The sequence below is a fragment of the Vigna umbellata genome, chromosome 3 (assembly GCF_029865625.1).
Source record: "Vigna umbellata cultivar VRB3 chromosome 3, Vumbellata_1.0, whole genome shotgun sequence".
In the NCBI taxonomy this organism is placed as follows: Eukaryota; Viridiplantae; Streptophyta; class Magnoliopsida; order Fabales; family Fabaceae; genus Vigna; species Vigna umbellata.
In genome coordinates, this window is record NC_142167.1 from 49114234 (window position 1) to 49130346 (window position 16113).

At 29.7% G+C, this 16113-nt stretch overlaps 1 protein-coding gene across 2 annotated transcripts; it reads left to right on the top strand.

Annotated features, from left to right (window-relative positions):
- The first annotated feature begins 970 nt into the window (after nt 1-970).
- LOC124825150 (bifunctional 3-dehydroquinate dehydratase/shikimate dehydrogenase, chloroplastic-like) lies at nt 971-12182 on the top strand. Of its 2 annotated transcripts, none has more exons than XM_047297694.2 (12): nt 971-1124; nt 1229-1446; nt 3444-3549; nt 4202-4420; nt 7508-7854; nt 8546-8609; nt 8723-8831; nt 8928-9071; nt 10510-10658; nt 11087-11249; nt 11383-11427; nt 11948-12182. In XM_047297694.2, exons 1-11 carry the CDS (start codon nt 1104-1106, stop codon nt 11424-11426), a joined length of 1584 nt encoding a protein of 527 aa, XP_047153650.1. In that variant the 5' UTR covers nt 971-1103; the 3' UTR covers nt 11427; nt 11948-12182. The 2 variants fall into 2 exon arrangements, with proteins under 2 accessions (XP_047153650.1, XP_087966969.1); XM_088110843.1 differs by having other exon boundaries at nt 1053-1124; nt 11390-11427.
- The last annotated feature ends 3931 nt before the right edge of the window (nt 12183-16113 follow it).

A 16113-nucleotide genomic window follows, 5' to 3' on the forward strand; every position in this document is an offset into this window, starting at 1 on the left:
GTAATTGTTCTCCATTAAGATTCCATGCATACAATATGATGGACTAATTCCCTTCAAGCTTGTGAGACCCCTTTGTTTATGAATATGTAGAACATAAATACTAGTACAAATGCACAACTATAATGAAGCCCAATGTCAAAACATGTATCCGGATAATTGAGTTTAGAGTCATCTGGATGTATGTTCATTTGAGTTATGATATATTATAATTGTTAATCTAATATATTATATGCTTAAATAGTTTTATGAAGTTTTGTTTTGAATACTAGCTTACACTACTTTTTTTTTTCTTTCTATGATGTTTCTCTTTTGCAATAATTATTCATTGGTGTGAGTAGTAGATGAGTTAGGTGCCAACATATGTTTCTAGTGAAAGCTAAACATATTGTTGAATATAGTTTATGTTTTAGTTAGTTGTTTTTATAACATTTAGTTATCTTTAGAAAAAACTTGTTTAATTTTTGTACATATAATATGTTATTAATATTTTGTAGGTTTTCTACCTATTTGGGGGTACTATCATATAATTTATAATCTTTTGTTTAGTAGTTTATAAATGTCATGGTACATTTAACCCTAATTTTAATTATATTTTATATTACATTATTTACAAAATTAATTAAATATATCCTATGATAAAAATAGTAATATATTATTATTAAATATACAAAATAAAATATTTATATTAAATTTCAATTATTTTTTTATAAATTTAAATTTACATAAAATTATATTCTATCTTTTAAAATGTTCCGTGCCATTGCACGGATAAAAAATAGAGTTTGTCTAATAAAGGAAGCCGTGGTAGAGAGTTTCTTCAAACTAATAAATAGATCCCATTTTGGGGTTCAAAACATAAAAATAAGGAAAGCCTTTGAGGACCATCGAAGAAGAGACCCCAAAAAAGAAAAGCTAAATCAAACAACTCTACTGGTATATAAATATTTTTAATTTAAAATATAGTATTCAATTTAAAAATATTATTTTATTCCTCTTACCACCAACCAAGCACTTCAACTACTCTTTCACACTCATTTCCATTTTCTTATCAGAATTCCCACCAACCTTCGCAAGCTCATCTTCATCTAATTTTTTTCTCTCCAATGGACTCTCCTAACGTCCTGGTATGGTAGTTCTCATTTCCATTTCTGTTTCTCTTCAATCCAATCAATGCTTCTTTCAATTTCAATTTCAATATCAATTTCGATATCTGTTTGTTCTTCTTCAGTTCACTGCTCCATCGGTGGGTAGGAAGAATGCTACCCTAATTTGCGTTCCAATAATGGGGGAATCCATTGAGAAAATGAAGATTGACGTGGAGAAAGCCAAGGCTGGAGGTGCTGACGTTGTCGAAATTCGATTGGACTCTTTGAGTACCTTTGATCCCTATCAAGATCTCACTACTCTCATTCAACATCACGCTTTGCCCTTGTTGTTCACTTACAGGTTTGCAATTCCTACCTCTAGTTTTTCTCCCACGCTTTGCCATTACTGCTCTGCACTTTTGGTGGCCGCAATAATAGAGCCGATGATTACAGTTTAACAACTTTTACGTTGTTCTCTGGAGATGACCTGATTCTAAATCTTTACCCTAAACAAACAGGTTTTTGCATATTTAAAGGGTAGAATGATGAATTTGTTGTTAAAAGCGTCCTAAAATTTACATACATATTAAAATAAAACTTTTCAAAATATTTTTTTCTCTATCATATTCATATTTTTGGAAAGTCTTTTCCGTGTTATTATTATTAGAATTTTCATGAACATTAGTCGGGATGAATAAATATAAAATAATTGTGATTTAAATGGAATTTATTTATTTTTAATTTTATCTTTTTCACCTTATTATAAGTTAGTCCAACTCATAGATTTATGACTATAAAATAATAATTAAAAATTAAAATAATTTACTACATCATTAAAATTAAAATTTAATAAAATAATTTAACTTTTAAAACTATATACTTTAAATTTACTTAACAAAAATAAGTGAATTTAGTTTAATAGTAATTTTTAGGTGATTTTTTAATTATTAAAATACAATATACTCTAATACTGTTATTATAATTATTATTAGTAAGATAAGATGTAATTTAGTCTTGAATGTTTTATTGTTTTGGAAACACAAATTGGATTTGTATGCTATTGTTAAGATACAATTTTATACAACATATTTTATTTTATTTTAGATTATGAAATTATATTTTATTATACTATTTTGTATATTGTTAGTTATTAAAATAGTTTTATTGATACAAGTTTGATCCTGGTTCGATTTCGATTTAAACATCGAATCTTGAATCATATTTTGAAAAGTATATATATAGGGTAAAATGGTAATTTACAAAAGAAATTATCGGGACAAGCAGTAAACAAAAATGTGTTCAGCGAAATTTTATGTCCAATAAATAATTTTTAACTGTGTTTTTTATTTAATACCTTTACTTTATTTTTTAAAAATTGAAATTAAGATATATTAATTATTTGTATAAAAAATGTGTATTATCTTCCCTTTCAATTAAATCGTATTTTATTTTAAGTTCTAATAAATCTTGACAGTCTTAAAATACTATTGTTATATCATAATATTAACTTTAAATTATATTTTTTTTATATTAAATAATAAAATGCTCTCAAAAGAAAGAGTATGATAAGGATATTTCAATTTATATGATTAATATGATTAAATTTTTATAATTTGTATGCATATAATAAAGTTATTCTATGCATTTACAAGTTTAAATGCTAATTGCATTTAATAGCAACTATTTAGAATAGATGACCGATTTTAGTCACAGAATTTATTAAGTATGGTTTTGTATGAAATAAAAAATATTTATGTGATGTGATAAAACATCATAAAACTTATTATTCGTTTTGAAATATAATATTTGATTAATATATTAATGATTTATTAGCAAAAATATTTATTATAAATATTAGTGTATTATAAATTTAACATCAGAATATTTATTTTAAATTTTAGTATATTTACATTTTTCTCATGAATTAATTAAAGACACATGATTTTATACATAAAAAAAATGTTTATTGTTTTTTTTCTAAACAGTTAAACTGTTCTAAAAAATATTTATATGTTTCATATTTGATTTTTACTTTTTTTTAAACTAGGAAGAGTGAAGTTCTTCTAATTTTAAATCATCATAATGACTTAGTTCTCCTCTTTGAAGGCTATGGTAATTTCTCGTAACTTTTTAAGTCTTCAAATCTAAAAGTGAAAACATTTGTTATAAATATCAAAATAACAATACTATGGCTATATATTATATGTAGCTATAGTGTGTAGCCTCTCGTAGCTGTCATCTGCTTTTATCTACTATAGTTGTGCGCTTAAATTTGAATTTGTTGGGCCGTGAGCTATGGTGTGATTTAATTGGAAGATTTAAGCGTTGTGAATGATGAAATTCAATATCTTTTGTAAGGCCCAAGTGGGAAGGTGGAATGTATGACGGTGATGAAAACAAACGGTTGGACGCACTACGGTTAGCCATGGAGTTGGGAGCTGATTTTATTGACGTTGAACTTCAGGTTGTGCTCCCTTTGTCCATATAAAGCCACTGACAACTTAACTGTACTGTATACACTTGAAAAAATATGAGCCCAAATGTAATATTTAGACATATTGAGGGAGTTCTCTTGAACTGAACAAATATTTGGGTAGGTTCTGTTATATAATAATGCTACTACACGGAATTTTTCTGATTTTAGTACGCTAGTTTTGCCAGGATATTATGCTGTGGAGTATGAAATATAAATGACTGCAGTGTACATGTTATTGCGTAATATATATACTATTATATCATGTTCGTATGTGATACACTCTTAGATAACTAGTGCTGTGCATTATGCTGAAGAAATATATGTATCTCAATCCCAAAGATGCCTTTTGATTGTTTTCTCTTATTTTATGTTTAAATAGAAGTCTTTGCATGATTCTCACGGAAAGATCTAACATTGAACAAACTCAACTGCAGATTTGAATTGCTTGAACTTTTTCTAATATATGAATAATCAAACTAGTGTCTGGAAATATCTGATAGTTCACCTGAAGGAAAATAATTTGATTTTCTCCTCCATTTAAAACTTTCCCCCATTTGATGAATGCCAAACGCTGTTTTTGTATTGCGTCTGAACAATGAAACTTAACGAAACATTTCCTATTTTTGTCGTATCTCTAAAGGTAGCGCATGGATTCTTTGACTCGATACGTGGAAAGACATTCAATAAAACGAAGGTCATTGTTTCATCTCACAACTATCAGCTTACACCTTCAATTGAGGATCTCGGTAACCTTGTTGCAAGAATACAAGCAACGGGAGCAGACATTGTGAAGATTGCAACTACTGCCACTGACATCACTGATGTGGCACGCATGTTTCAAATAATGGTGCATTCTCAAGTAAGGCTCTAGAAATGGAAATTTTGAAAAAGATTTTAAATCCATATGCATATTTTTTTTTTATAAGCTATTAATCTAAGCATTAGTAAGTTTAATTAGAGTATGGTAAAGATGAAATTGATGCGAAATTCAATTGACGAAGTGAGGTCAAACATGTTAACAAGATATATATATATATATATATATATATATATATATATATATATATATATATATATATATATATATATATATATATATATATATATATATATATATATATATGTGAGGAAATAAGAAAGAACCAATGTAAATTTAATGAAACATTTTCTCAACCATTTAAAACCATGTTTTTATGGTAGTCGAAAGAATTCATAAGCACATTGCCCTTGTGCTCCTTTGAGAAACCGCCTTTGGAGGTTGTTATAGTGGCTTTGACTTTCTTCCTTCTGTCTTGGCTCCATTTCCAAGCTTGATTGTTGAACTTCATCTTGCTTCTTGATCAAGTTATGTCATCAGGTAGAAAATGGTCTTAGCAACCCAAATTCTTCACAATTCTCACATCCAGCAAAAAACTTCATTTTCGATGCATTCCTCCCTCTTCATGGAAATATTAATTTCTTTCTACATCATAACTTCTTCAATCGTTATTTGTCTTGCTAATTTCCCTTCAACATTTTTGGTTTCTTGTCCACAACAGAGGGTGTGGTTCTTGATTACTGAAACTTCAAAAGTCGGCAATTCAACTTTTGTTGCCCAAGAAAAACAAAGAAAGTCATCTCTTCATCAAACCCATTGTTCTCCCCTCTTCTTCCATTGATTTCTCACCTTTATGAATATAATTTCCCCCCTCAATAGATGACGATATCTTGTTTTTAGTATGTAAACCATTTATTTTAATTCTTCCTCTTCCAAGCTTAGCTCAGTGACAAATTTCTCCAATTCTCCCACTCGATTCTCCATCACGATTGGGGTTTGAGATGTCGGACCAGTTTGTTAGGAATCATGAATAGAAAAAGAAAGGGAAGAAAGGAAGTTTAAGGAAAATGAAAAAAAAAAAAAAACATGAGAGAAATCATTCCACCAAGGGTTTCCCCTCACAAAGGGTTTCTCCTTTCTCAAAGAGCTAATACTCAATTTACAATAACAACAAATCTACCTCCCTCTTGTCTTTCTTCCTCTATTTATATCTAACTAAACCCTTTAACCAACTACCTAACCCATCAATATTCTAACTATCATAGTAAATTTCTCTTTCTCCTTATATCCTAATTGTATACCAAGATTTGTCATCTCAATATTTTGTACGAAACATCACATGAATGAGATGAATCAAAATGAATGAGAAGGAAATCGAGAGAGTGATTTCCCTCTCTTCATTATGATGATATTGTAGGTTCAGATACAATGAATGAGAAGGAAGTGAAAACAATATGACAAATCATATCTAGAAACTAAGTACATCACAAAGCACACAATAAATTTTCAAATAACTCTAGAGATGTGAATGTAAAATTTAGTTATTCAATTGAATGTTAGTTAGTTATTTGTTTTTCTGTTATGATTAGTTTGTTACTAGGTAACCTCTTCTTGAGCCTATTTACGCATAACTTGTATCTTTCTCATTCAATGCAATAATAATTCATATAACATAAATCTGAATTTAGGAAAGAATGATGGTCGGGTGCATCTCCACCTTCAACTTTCTTATTAGTTAACTCTATAATTTGGTTATCAAGAAACTGACCTTCACAATCAATTAGCTTCACTCTCTATTGATTCATCCTCTTCTCCCTCCATCATAATTTTTGTTTCTCTTGCAAATCTCACTTCTTTTTTGGTTTTTTCTTCACTAGAGAGTGTGTGATTCTTTATTTCTGAACCTTCTCCCACATCTCGAGCATTTTCCATAGCTCCAATCAAGTCCTTTGGATCCTGTGGTGGAATTTGATTTTGAACATTAGATTATAGCCTTGCAAAGAAATATCCCTGCTATTGATCTTCTTCTGTTCAATCTACTTGAGAAATCAACCTTGAGGAGTCATTCCCTTCAAACATGGGCAATTCCACTATTTTAACCCAAGGCCTCAACAATTCTCCTCCCTCCTCCTCTTCTGATCTACTACTATGTAGATGTCTTTCTTCCTTCTTTTCTTCATCATTAACCAAGATCTCTTCTCCTTCAGACAGTTTTGATTTCTTTCATGTTTGACAAACTTTCTTTAATAACAGCCATATCAACTTTCAGCTTCGTAACCACCTTCCCTTGTTCACTAACCTTTCTTTCCAACACATTCAAACACCTTTCCTTATTGACCCTTCTTAGTAGATCCGGCATGTTGGACCAAAATGTTAGGAACCAAATACTGAAAAGAGAATGAAAGATAGGTTTTTTATTCAATAGAATGAAAAGAACAAAAATTAGGAGAGCACTTTCTCCTTCAAGGGCTTTGCCTTCACAAAGAGCTAAGCTCAATCTACAAAAACTCACCTCCCTTTTCCATGTCCTCTCCTTCTTTCCTATTTATATCTAACTAACATCTCAAATAACTAACTCATGAATATTCTAAATTTTTTAACTAATTTCTCTTCTTTGTGTATCCTATCAAAAGAATTTCTGAAAGTAAACATATATGTATCAAACTAGTAGAAAAATGAATTAGTCAATAGTGTTTACATTAAGCCTCACTGTGTTTAATGCTTACTCACAGTTCTGAGGAAGTTAGCTTTGATACTGTTGGAAATATTTTATAAAATAAATATAAAGAGATACTGGAACTTGCACAAAAAATGTAGGAGATTAAAATTGGACGAAAATAATCCTTGAAATTCATAAGTGAGAATGTCTATGGATAAGCTTACTAAAACCTAAAGTTTCTAATGTAATGTTAGATTTATTTGAAGTTTAAATTAACTAACTAAAACAAACATAAACAGTTAAATCTGCGACAATAACCAAAATATTATATAAAACTTATTCATAATTCAAGTAAGATAAAATTTCATAGCTCTGATAGTTCTAATTATATTTTAACAAGTATGATTACTGTTTGAGGCTTTCTATATTATAAGGAATCATTTTAGCATAACCATTGTTCTAATTTCCAGGTTCCGTTTATTGGACTTGTTATGGGTGATAGGGGATTGATTTCTCGTATACTTTGTGCAAAATTTGGTGGATATCTTACTTTTGGTACCCTCGAGTCAAGAGTAGTTTCAGCTCCTGGACAACCTACACTTAAGGATTTATTATATCTGTACAATTTGAGACAAGTGGCACCTGATACAAAAGTATATGGGATTATTGGAAAGCCTGTCGGTCACAGTAAATCACCCATTTTATTCAATGAAGTTTTCAAGTCAGTTGGTTATAATGGTGTTTATGTATTTTTATTGGTGGATGACCTTGCCAATTTTCTAAGGACTTACTCTTCTACAGATTTTGTGGGATTCAGGTTCCAACTCCTTTTGAAGATATTTTGAATTTATATTCTAATGTAGCTGTTCTCTCAAGTGCGGTTTCATGTTCTAGGTTCTTCTTTGCATGCTAGAAATATTTCTTGGATTTGATAAAGATCCATATATGCAACATAAGCTATTAGTCTACTGCTTGGTCTTTTGTATCTAGGATTATTAATATGTTGTTATTCCAAACATCTATTTGTTAAAACCAATAAGGATGTAATTTGTTTATCTTAAAGTCTTTGAATGATTAATTTGATCTGAAATTTGGAATTCGTCAGGCCTTTTCCTTTTAAGTTGCGTAATTGTTTAGAGTTCTGTGGATATTTCTTTAATATTTCCAACCAGGTAGATACTGAATGTAGCTAGTATATTGCATTTTGTATGCCATTCGGTTTTATGCATTCACATGCAATGCCTCAGTATACTGCATTAATTGGTTAAGTCATAAACATATAATTGTATCTGGTCCTTTCAAATCCAGGTATACATGACCTAAGGGTATTACAAATAAGAAAAGTTACGCAGTTGTGAAGTTGTTTCTTAATATCATGTAATGCATCAACCTTTGCTTAAATGCTTAAGTAACCATATATACGCCTCCTATTTTTGCTCCACTCCTGTGAATATCTTGTAAACCTCTAAGAGCACTGCTTGAATTTGATCTTTAGTATTTGCTTTCAGTGTTACCATTCCTCACAAGGAGGCGGCACTTGAGTGTTGTGATGAGGTTGATCCAGTGGCTAAGGTAATTGATGTATTTTTTATTACAATGTACGATTGGCAACCATGGATCATAATGGGAAATGATTTGATTCCGTTTTTTCTTTTCTAAATTCTTCAAATTGTTTGTAATCACAGTCAATAGGAGCTGTGAATTGCATTATTAGAAGAGCAACTGATGGGAAATTGATTGGATATAATACGGATTATGTCGGTTCTATTTCTGCAATTGAGGATGGATTACGAGGTAGTTGTCTTGTTTGGTAACTAAGCAATATTACTATCAGTGTTGTTGGTAACTCTTATTCTGAAAATGTCTTGCACTTCCATTATTTCTTGGCAGGTAAACATAATGGTGGAAACACAAATATTTCACCATTAGCTGGTAAGTTGTTTGTTGTTATTGGGGCTGGTGGTGCTGGTAAGGCACTTGCTTATGGTGCAAAAGAGAAAGGAGCACGGGTTGTGATTGCAAACCGTACCTATGGTAAGCTTCATGATTTTGTTTTTTTCTTGCTTAATGTGTGAACATTTTGAATTGTTAAAATTTCTTCTTAGACGTTGTTGACAAAGCATCACATGTAGGAGATAATTAATAATGTGATCAAATCTCTTAATGTAATCACATGGTTGAGAAATGTCTTCAACATTTCTGGTTCAGAAAAGGAGAGCCATTTTAGTTAAAGTTGTATTGTTTTGCCCTTTTGGGTACAATTATGGTGGTTTGAAACATCTCGTTTGTTTGTTTTGGGTTTTTTTTTCTTTTGATATTTTTTATTACAAGTTTAAGACAATTTGCTCTTTGTTAATGATAACGTCTAACCTGTTTCACTTTTCATCTTTTACTTTCCCGTACCTTTTTTCCTTTTAATTCTCCTTTGTGATGTAGTAATTTCTTGGTCTACTAAATTTTGTATTCACTCATGCTAGTAGATTTTTTCATTCAATTCATTATGATTCTTATCAGTACAATATTTTTATAAGATATAGGTAGTAGTTAGAATAGGTATTTATTGTAGATTGTTAGCAATTGTATTGGAAAATTTCTGTACGCTATACCTATGAGCTTTTAGTATTAATTACCTAGATATTCCTAATGTAATTTCCTTCTATAAATAACAAAGATCAGCTGAGAGATAATCAATCTCTTAAGCACTTTTTCTCATATTTTCAATCTTAAGTTGGTATTAGAGTAGCTCAATCCCACCCTACTAGTTTTGCATCTGTCCATTATGGTCCACCATTATCCTCCACTGCCGCCATCTGTTGTTCACTGTCGGCCACCTTTTTATCACTGGAACAAGTCCGCATCTTCTCCACATGGCTCATTGAACCTCCTTCTCTTTGTTTTCGACCCTTGTTTCTTCAGTTTCTAAAGGGTCCTAAGGGTTTATGTCAGGAAAAAAGGGGAAAAAGGGGGCAAAAACAGGACAAAATAGAATGGAGGGGGAAGTTGGTTAAGCTGTTAGGTTGGAGGTTGTTTTAGGAACTAGCTATATAAGGGGGAATAAGTGTCTTTTAAGGGACACGTTGTATTGTTTGTAGTTGAGACAGGATCTTTGCATCCTGTGGGGAGGAAGACAGGCTTCCTTGAATGTGTTCGTACATTGTTGTGTTGTCAGAAATAAAGAAACAGTTATTCTTTTGTGAGTTTCGTTTTCTAGTGTCATACCAGGATAGTGTTGGGGTTTCTTGCTCTCAATAAACCTAACAGTTTCAGCTTTGGTTGAGAGGCTCCTTTCTCCTCTCTCTCTCTCCCATAACCTTCGAAATCAGTACTTCTAAGCAATATTGAGTTATTAATATATTTTACTCATTGTATAGTGTTTCTTACAAAAGCAAGCATAACTACTATTTCCTGTCTTTTCATAGTCATATTTAATGGCATATTATATTTGTATTATTTTTTTTATTCATATATATAGACCGTGCTAGAGAACTTGCTGATGCAATTGGAGGAGATGCTTTAGCTCTTACTGATTTAGATAGTTACCATCCCGAGGATGGTATGATTCTTGCAAATACAACATCAATTGGAATGCAACCAAAAGTTGATGAGACGCCTATTTCTAAGGTTCGCTCCTTCGATATGGATGTGTCATACCAGTTAAGACCTTGATATATTGTTGGTGATGCTTTTAATTTGATGTTATTGCCAATCATATCTACTTCCATTTCCTGATGAAATATGATTCTTGGTGAATGAAAATGTTTATATCATTACCATTGCATAATTCCTACTTAATGGAAAGTTGGTAGGGAATCAATATGATTAGTTAGTTATGCCAAAATGGTTCTTAAGTCTTTTCTGTGACTTCGGCCTTTTGGTTTGACATATTCATGCACTGAGGAATGAGAGAGTTAAATTTTACTTGAACAAAATGAAAAGCTATCCAGCAAAAATATTCTCATGCTTATACAAAGGCACGAAATTTTATGATATACCATGAGCAAGTTGAAATTGAAATCCAGAGAACCAGTAATTCCTTCTTTTTTTTTCAGAACGCTTTGAAATATTATTCCCTGGTTTTTGATGCTGTATACACGCCCAAAATTACTAGACTCTTGAAAGAAGCAGAAGAATCAGGAGCCACTATTGTAACAGGATTGGAGATGTTTATGGGGCAAGCTTATGGACAATATGAGAATTTCACTGGATTGCCAGGTAAGCAGAATGTTAAAGTTTAGTGAACTGAGTTTCATGTAATATTTTTACCCTCGCTCCCTGGTCTTTTCCTCAATCTATCCAATTAATTTTGAAACCCTTTCATTTGTTTGATTCTATTTTGAATTTGCAGCACCTAGGGAGCTCTTCAGAAATATTATGGAAAACTATAACTGAGGTTTGCACAAGACATAAACTCTACGCGACTTGTTTTTTCACGTATTGAAAGTTCTAATTTTGCCTATTTAGAAAAGTAATTCTAATTGTGTCGTATAACTTCCGAGTATTGACATGTTGCAATGTCCATTTTCTATTTCATACTTCCTTCCTGCTTTTATTTATTTATTTATTTATTTATTTATTTTTGGTTTCTATCTCAAAACTTTCTGCACATATACCTGTGTACTTTAAATATATTTATATATTATTCCATTTATCTGTTAAGCGGAAGGATCTTTTCATGTCAGAAATATGCTTGAATCCTCATTTAAATAACTTATGTATTCTGACTTAAAACTTTCAATCTAACTTCTCCAAAGTTTATTTTAATTAGTATAAATTAAATTATATTTATGAAATAAACTTAATTTTATTTTTCTTTTATGAGCATTCATTGGGAGAAGTATGTCAGCAGTGTTTTAATGTAATACGAGAAAAATAATAATGTGAAATATCTAACATGGTTTTTTATTTTGCAGTGGTCAGTTTTCACTGGCTTAGAAGAGAGGCTTCCATTCGTGTATGTAAACTTTACTTTATTCGGTAGAGTAAATTCAATAACAACCCTAAAATGCTGGTTCTCTTTTATTTTTTATTTTTATTTTTTTGTCAAAATTAGGTTAAGGATCCAACAGGTACCGTCAAACTGAATTTAGTTATGTTGTAGTTAATGGAAAATTTTTGTCCGAGTACAAAAAGAAGTATTTATATATATCAGATCAGATTATTCGTAATAAATAGATAAATTGATGAAGCATAAAATGTCCAATATTAAAATTTATAAAGGTGCTAGGACGAACTACTTTATTAAACATAAATGTAATAAAAATAGGATAATGTATGGAATATGAATACATGACAGCAATCAAAAAGATTCAATAAGTTGGTTATATATCCTCAAATATTTGAAAAAAGAAAAATTAAACATAGAAATTATTTATTAAATATATTTAAAAGAATACAAGCGGCCTTCAATAATTGTTTAGCGTGGAATTTTTTTTTCTTAGACAATTTCCTGATCAGTTTGTCCACGTACATTATACATTATTTCTTATTAATAGTTTGAACCAATTGTTTCTTGCACCCAATCAGCAGACCATCACATTTTAAGTTTAATTGGTCATTTAGTTTCAATTTTGTTTGAAAATTTTAAGCAAATTTTTATTTTTATTTCAATTAAATTCAATTTTTTAAAAATTAACTCAATTAGATAATTTTTATTAATAATATATCAAAGTTAATAATATATTAATGATGTTTTAAACTACTCATACCAGATTATACTTTTTTTTGTTTATATATATATATATATATATATATATATATATATATATATATATATATATATTATTTTGTAAATTTTTTGTTATCCATGTTAGGTCTATATGATGTATTATTATCATGTATTCAATTCAATCCGATATTTTTTCTTAACTTAATTATGTTTCAATTCTTTTTAATATAAAGAAACATATTTTTTAGATTAAAATCAAATTTATTATTTATATTAATGTTATAGTATTTATATAAAAATTAACTATTTTATTAAATATTTTTTAAATTATTTTTAAACCAATATATTGACATTATTGAATTTTATTTAAAAACATTACTTTTAATATTATAAAAATATATGGATTAATAATATATATATATATATATATATATATATAACTTGAATCAGATGATAATAATATATCCGATAATAACATTAACATGTTACATTTACAAAATAATAATAATAGAAAAAACAAAATAAATAATTTTTTTTAAAAGTTAGACTTAATTAAAAGTAAAAGCAAAATGAGAACCTAGTTGAAAATTTTCAACTTGAGACTTAGTGATTAATTAAGTTTTTTTAAATTTCACTTTTATCCTTGATTGTTTTGAGAAATGAGAAATGGATTTCCAGATTTTTATTTCTGAAACAGTAAAATATTATTTGGAAAACATTAATTCGAAAGGTAACCCTACAAAAGATTTTTGGAAAATAAATTCCGTACTGCATTATTGAATTTTTATTTCGGAATAAAAGTTTCGGAATAGATATGCTGTGAGTTCCAGAAAACGAAATTTGGAAGTACAGATATATTTTTCGGAAAAGACATTCGGGAAGTGTGGATTAATCCTTTAAATATCCATTCTTCAAATTATATTGCAACTTGTGAATCTCTTATTTCAGGATGTTCAGTCTCAACCCCAACCGTATCTCAATGCTGAGAAGTCTATCTCAATTAAATCTGAATTTACAGAAAGGGTGAAGCTCATGAAAAGCTTACTGAGATGCAAATGAATAACAATGATGCTAATGATAAAACGCCTAGTGTTGAACCTGTCAAATATGAAACCTAGTGCTGACCTAATATGAAGAACCTACTAATTTAGCTAGCCCTGAAAATATAAAAATTGAAAAAGAAACTGGACTGAAAAACTATAGGCTCAGGTACTAAATATGTCAAACAATTAGTATGAACACATTTATAGATTATATGAAAGGCAGAAACAGAAAGTCTAATTTCTAGTCATTGTTATAACTTTTTGTTTAGTTATTGGTTTATGAACCATTGTTCTTAAAAACATGATAGTGATATATTTTGAAGTGAAGAATAGGCTCAATGATCAAACAAAGAAGAATATCTAATTTTTAGAATTCCAAAACCATCACAAAGTTTCAACATTGAAAGAATTTGTTGCAAAAATCATACACTTATCCACACACGTTTGAAATTGGTTTGAATAATTTTAAAAAAATGAACTACATTCAAGAAAGATGCTCACTACTGAATAGAGAATTAAGGGAGAGGATATGACTGGAAAGATTGGAGGCAATCACTCAGTGATAACTGTTCTGTCTTGTAAAAAATGTGTAAATACCAACATTTTCTTACTTGGTCCATTATCCAATCATCAAACGTAATAAAAAATCAAATATATAAATCCCGGTGATAATTCCTTTGATAATTAATATTATCTCCTATGTATCACAATATATTAAGTCTCACATCATAAGCTCTTAAGTCTAATGAATAAATCATATATATATATATATATATATATATATATATAAATGAATTTTCTCAAAATAAGTAGTTATGTGCACAAAATGAATGAGAGAACATTAAACTAGATAAGAATTTTATCAAAATGAAAGTACTTACAATGATTGAAATATCATGGAACCAAGTCCCATTCGCATTACATGATTCTTAAAATTCTTTGGTAGCATGCTTTTAGTTAAAGGATCGACAATCATCAACTAAGTGCTAACATGCTCAATGACCACTTTCTTTTCTTTAACACCTTTTTTTATGGCTAGATATTTAATATTGATGTGCTTACTTCGACTTTCACTTTTATTATTTTTAGCCATAAAAGTAGAAGTAGAGTTATCACAATACAACTTCGACGACCTAGCAATTGAGTTCATAACTCTAAGCCTGGATATAAAACTCTTCAACCATAATCCATGTGAAGTAACCTCAAAACATGAAATGAACTCAACCTCCATAGCAGAAGTAGTAGTCAAGGTTTGCTTTTTGCTACTCCAAGATAAAACTCCACAAGCTAGCATGAAACATAGCTAGATGTAGATTTTCTAGTATCAACACAACTAGCAAAGTCTGAATCAGAGTAGTCTATCACTTCCAAATTATCATTTCATCTATACATAAGCATTATCTCATTACTTTCTTTTTATCTTGCCAATGGTGAACAACTGGATTACTCTGATATCTTCTCAAAACTTAAACTACAAATGCAATATCATATCTAGTATAAACTTGAGCATACATAAGACTTCCGACAACTGAAGCATATGAAATATTTTTCATTTGTTCCCGCTCAAGATCATTTATTGGGCATTGACTTAATTCAAGTTTGTCACCCTTTTACAATGGGAGCTACACTTGGTGAACAATTTTTCATGTTAAACCTCTCTAAAACTTTGTTGATATATGTCTCTTGAGACAAACCCAAAATACCTAGAGATTTTTCTCTATGGATTTTAATGCATATGACATAAGATGTCACACCCATATTCTTCATATCAAAGTTCTTTGAGAGAAATTGTTTCACCTCATATAACTTATCCTTGTCATTGGTTGCAACCAAAATGTCATCCACATATAAAATAAGAAGCAAATTTTGCTCCCACTAACATTCTGTTATATACATTGATCCATGATGCTTTCTTCAAAACTAAAAGAAAAGATAACTTCATGAAATTTTAAGTATCATTGGCATCAATCATGTTTTAATCCATAGATGGACTTATTAAGCTTACATGCCAAGTGCTCATTATTTCTAGAGAAAAATCCTTCAGGTTGTTTCATGTAAATCTCTTCCTCTAGATCACCATTAAGGAATGTTGTTTTCACATCCATTTAATGTAACTCAAAGTCAAAATGAGCTACTATTGTCATGATTATTCGTAAAGAATCCTTCTTAGATACAAAAGAAAATGTCTCCTTACAATCAATTCCTTCTCTTTGAAAGAATCATTTGGCAACAAGTCTTGCTTTATGTATTTCAATGTTACCTTGTGAGTCCTTCTTAGGTTTGAATACCCATCTACATCCAATGGGTTTTACACCATTAGGCAACTCAACAAGATCATGGAGTTGATTAAATGTCATAGAATTCATCT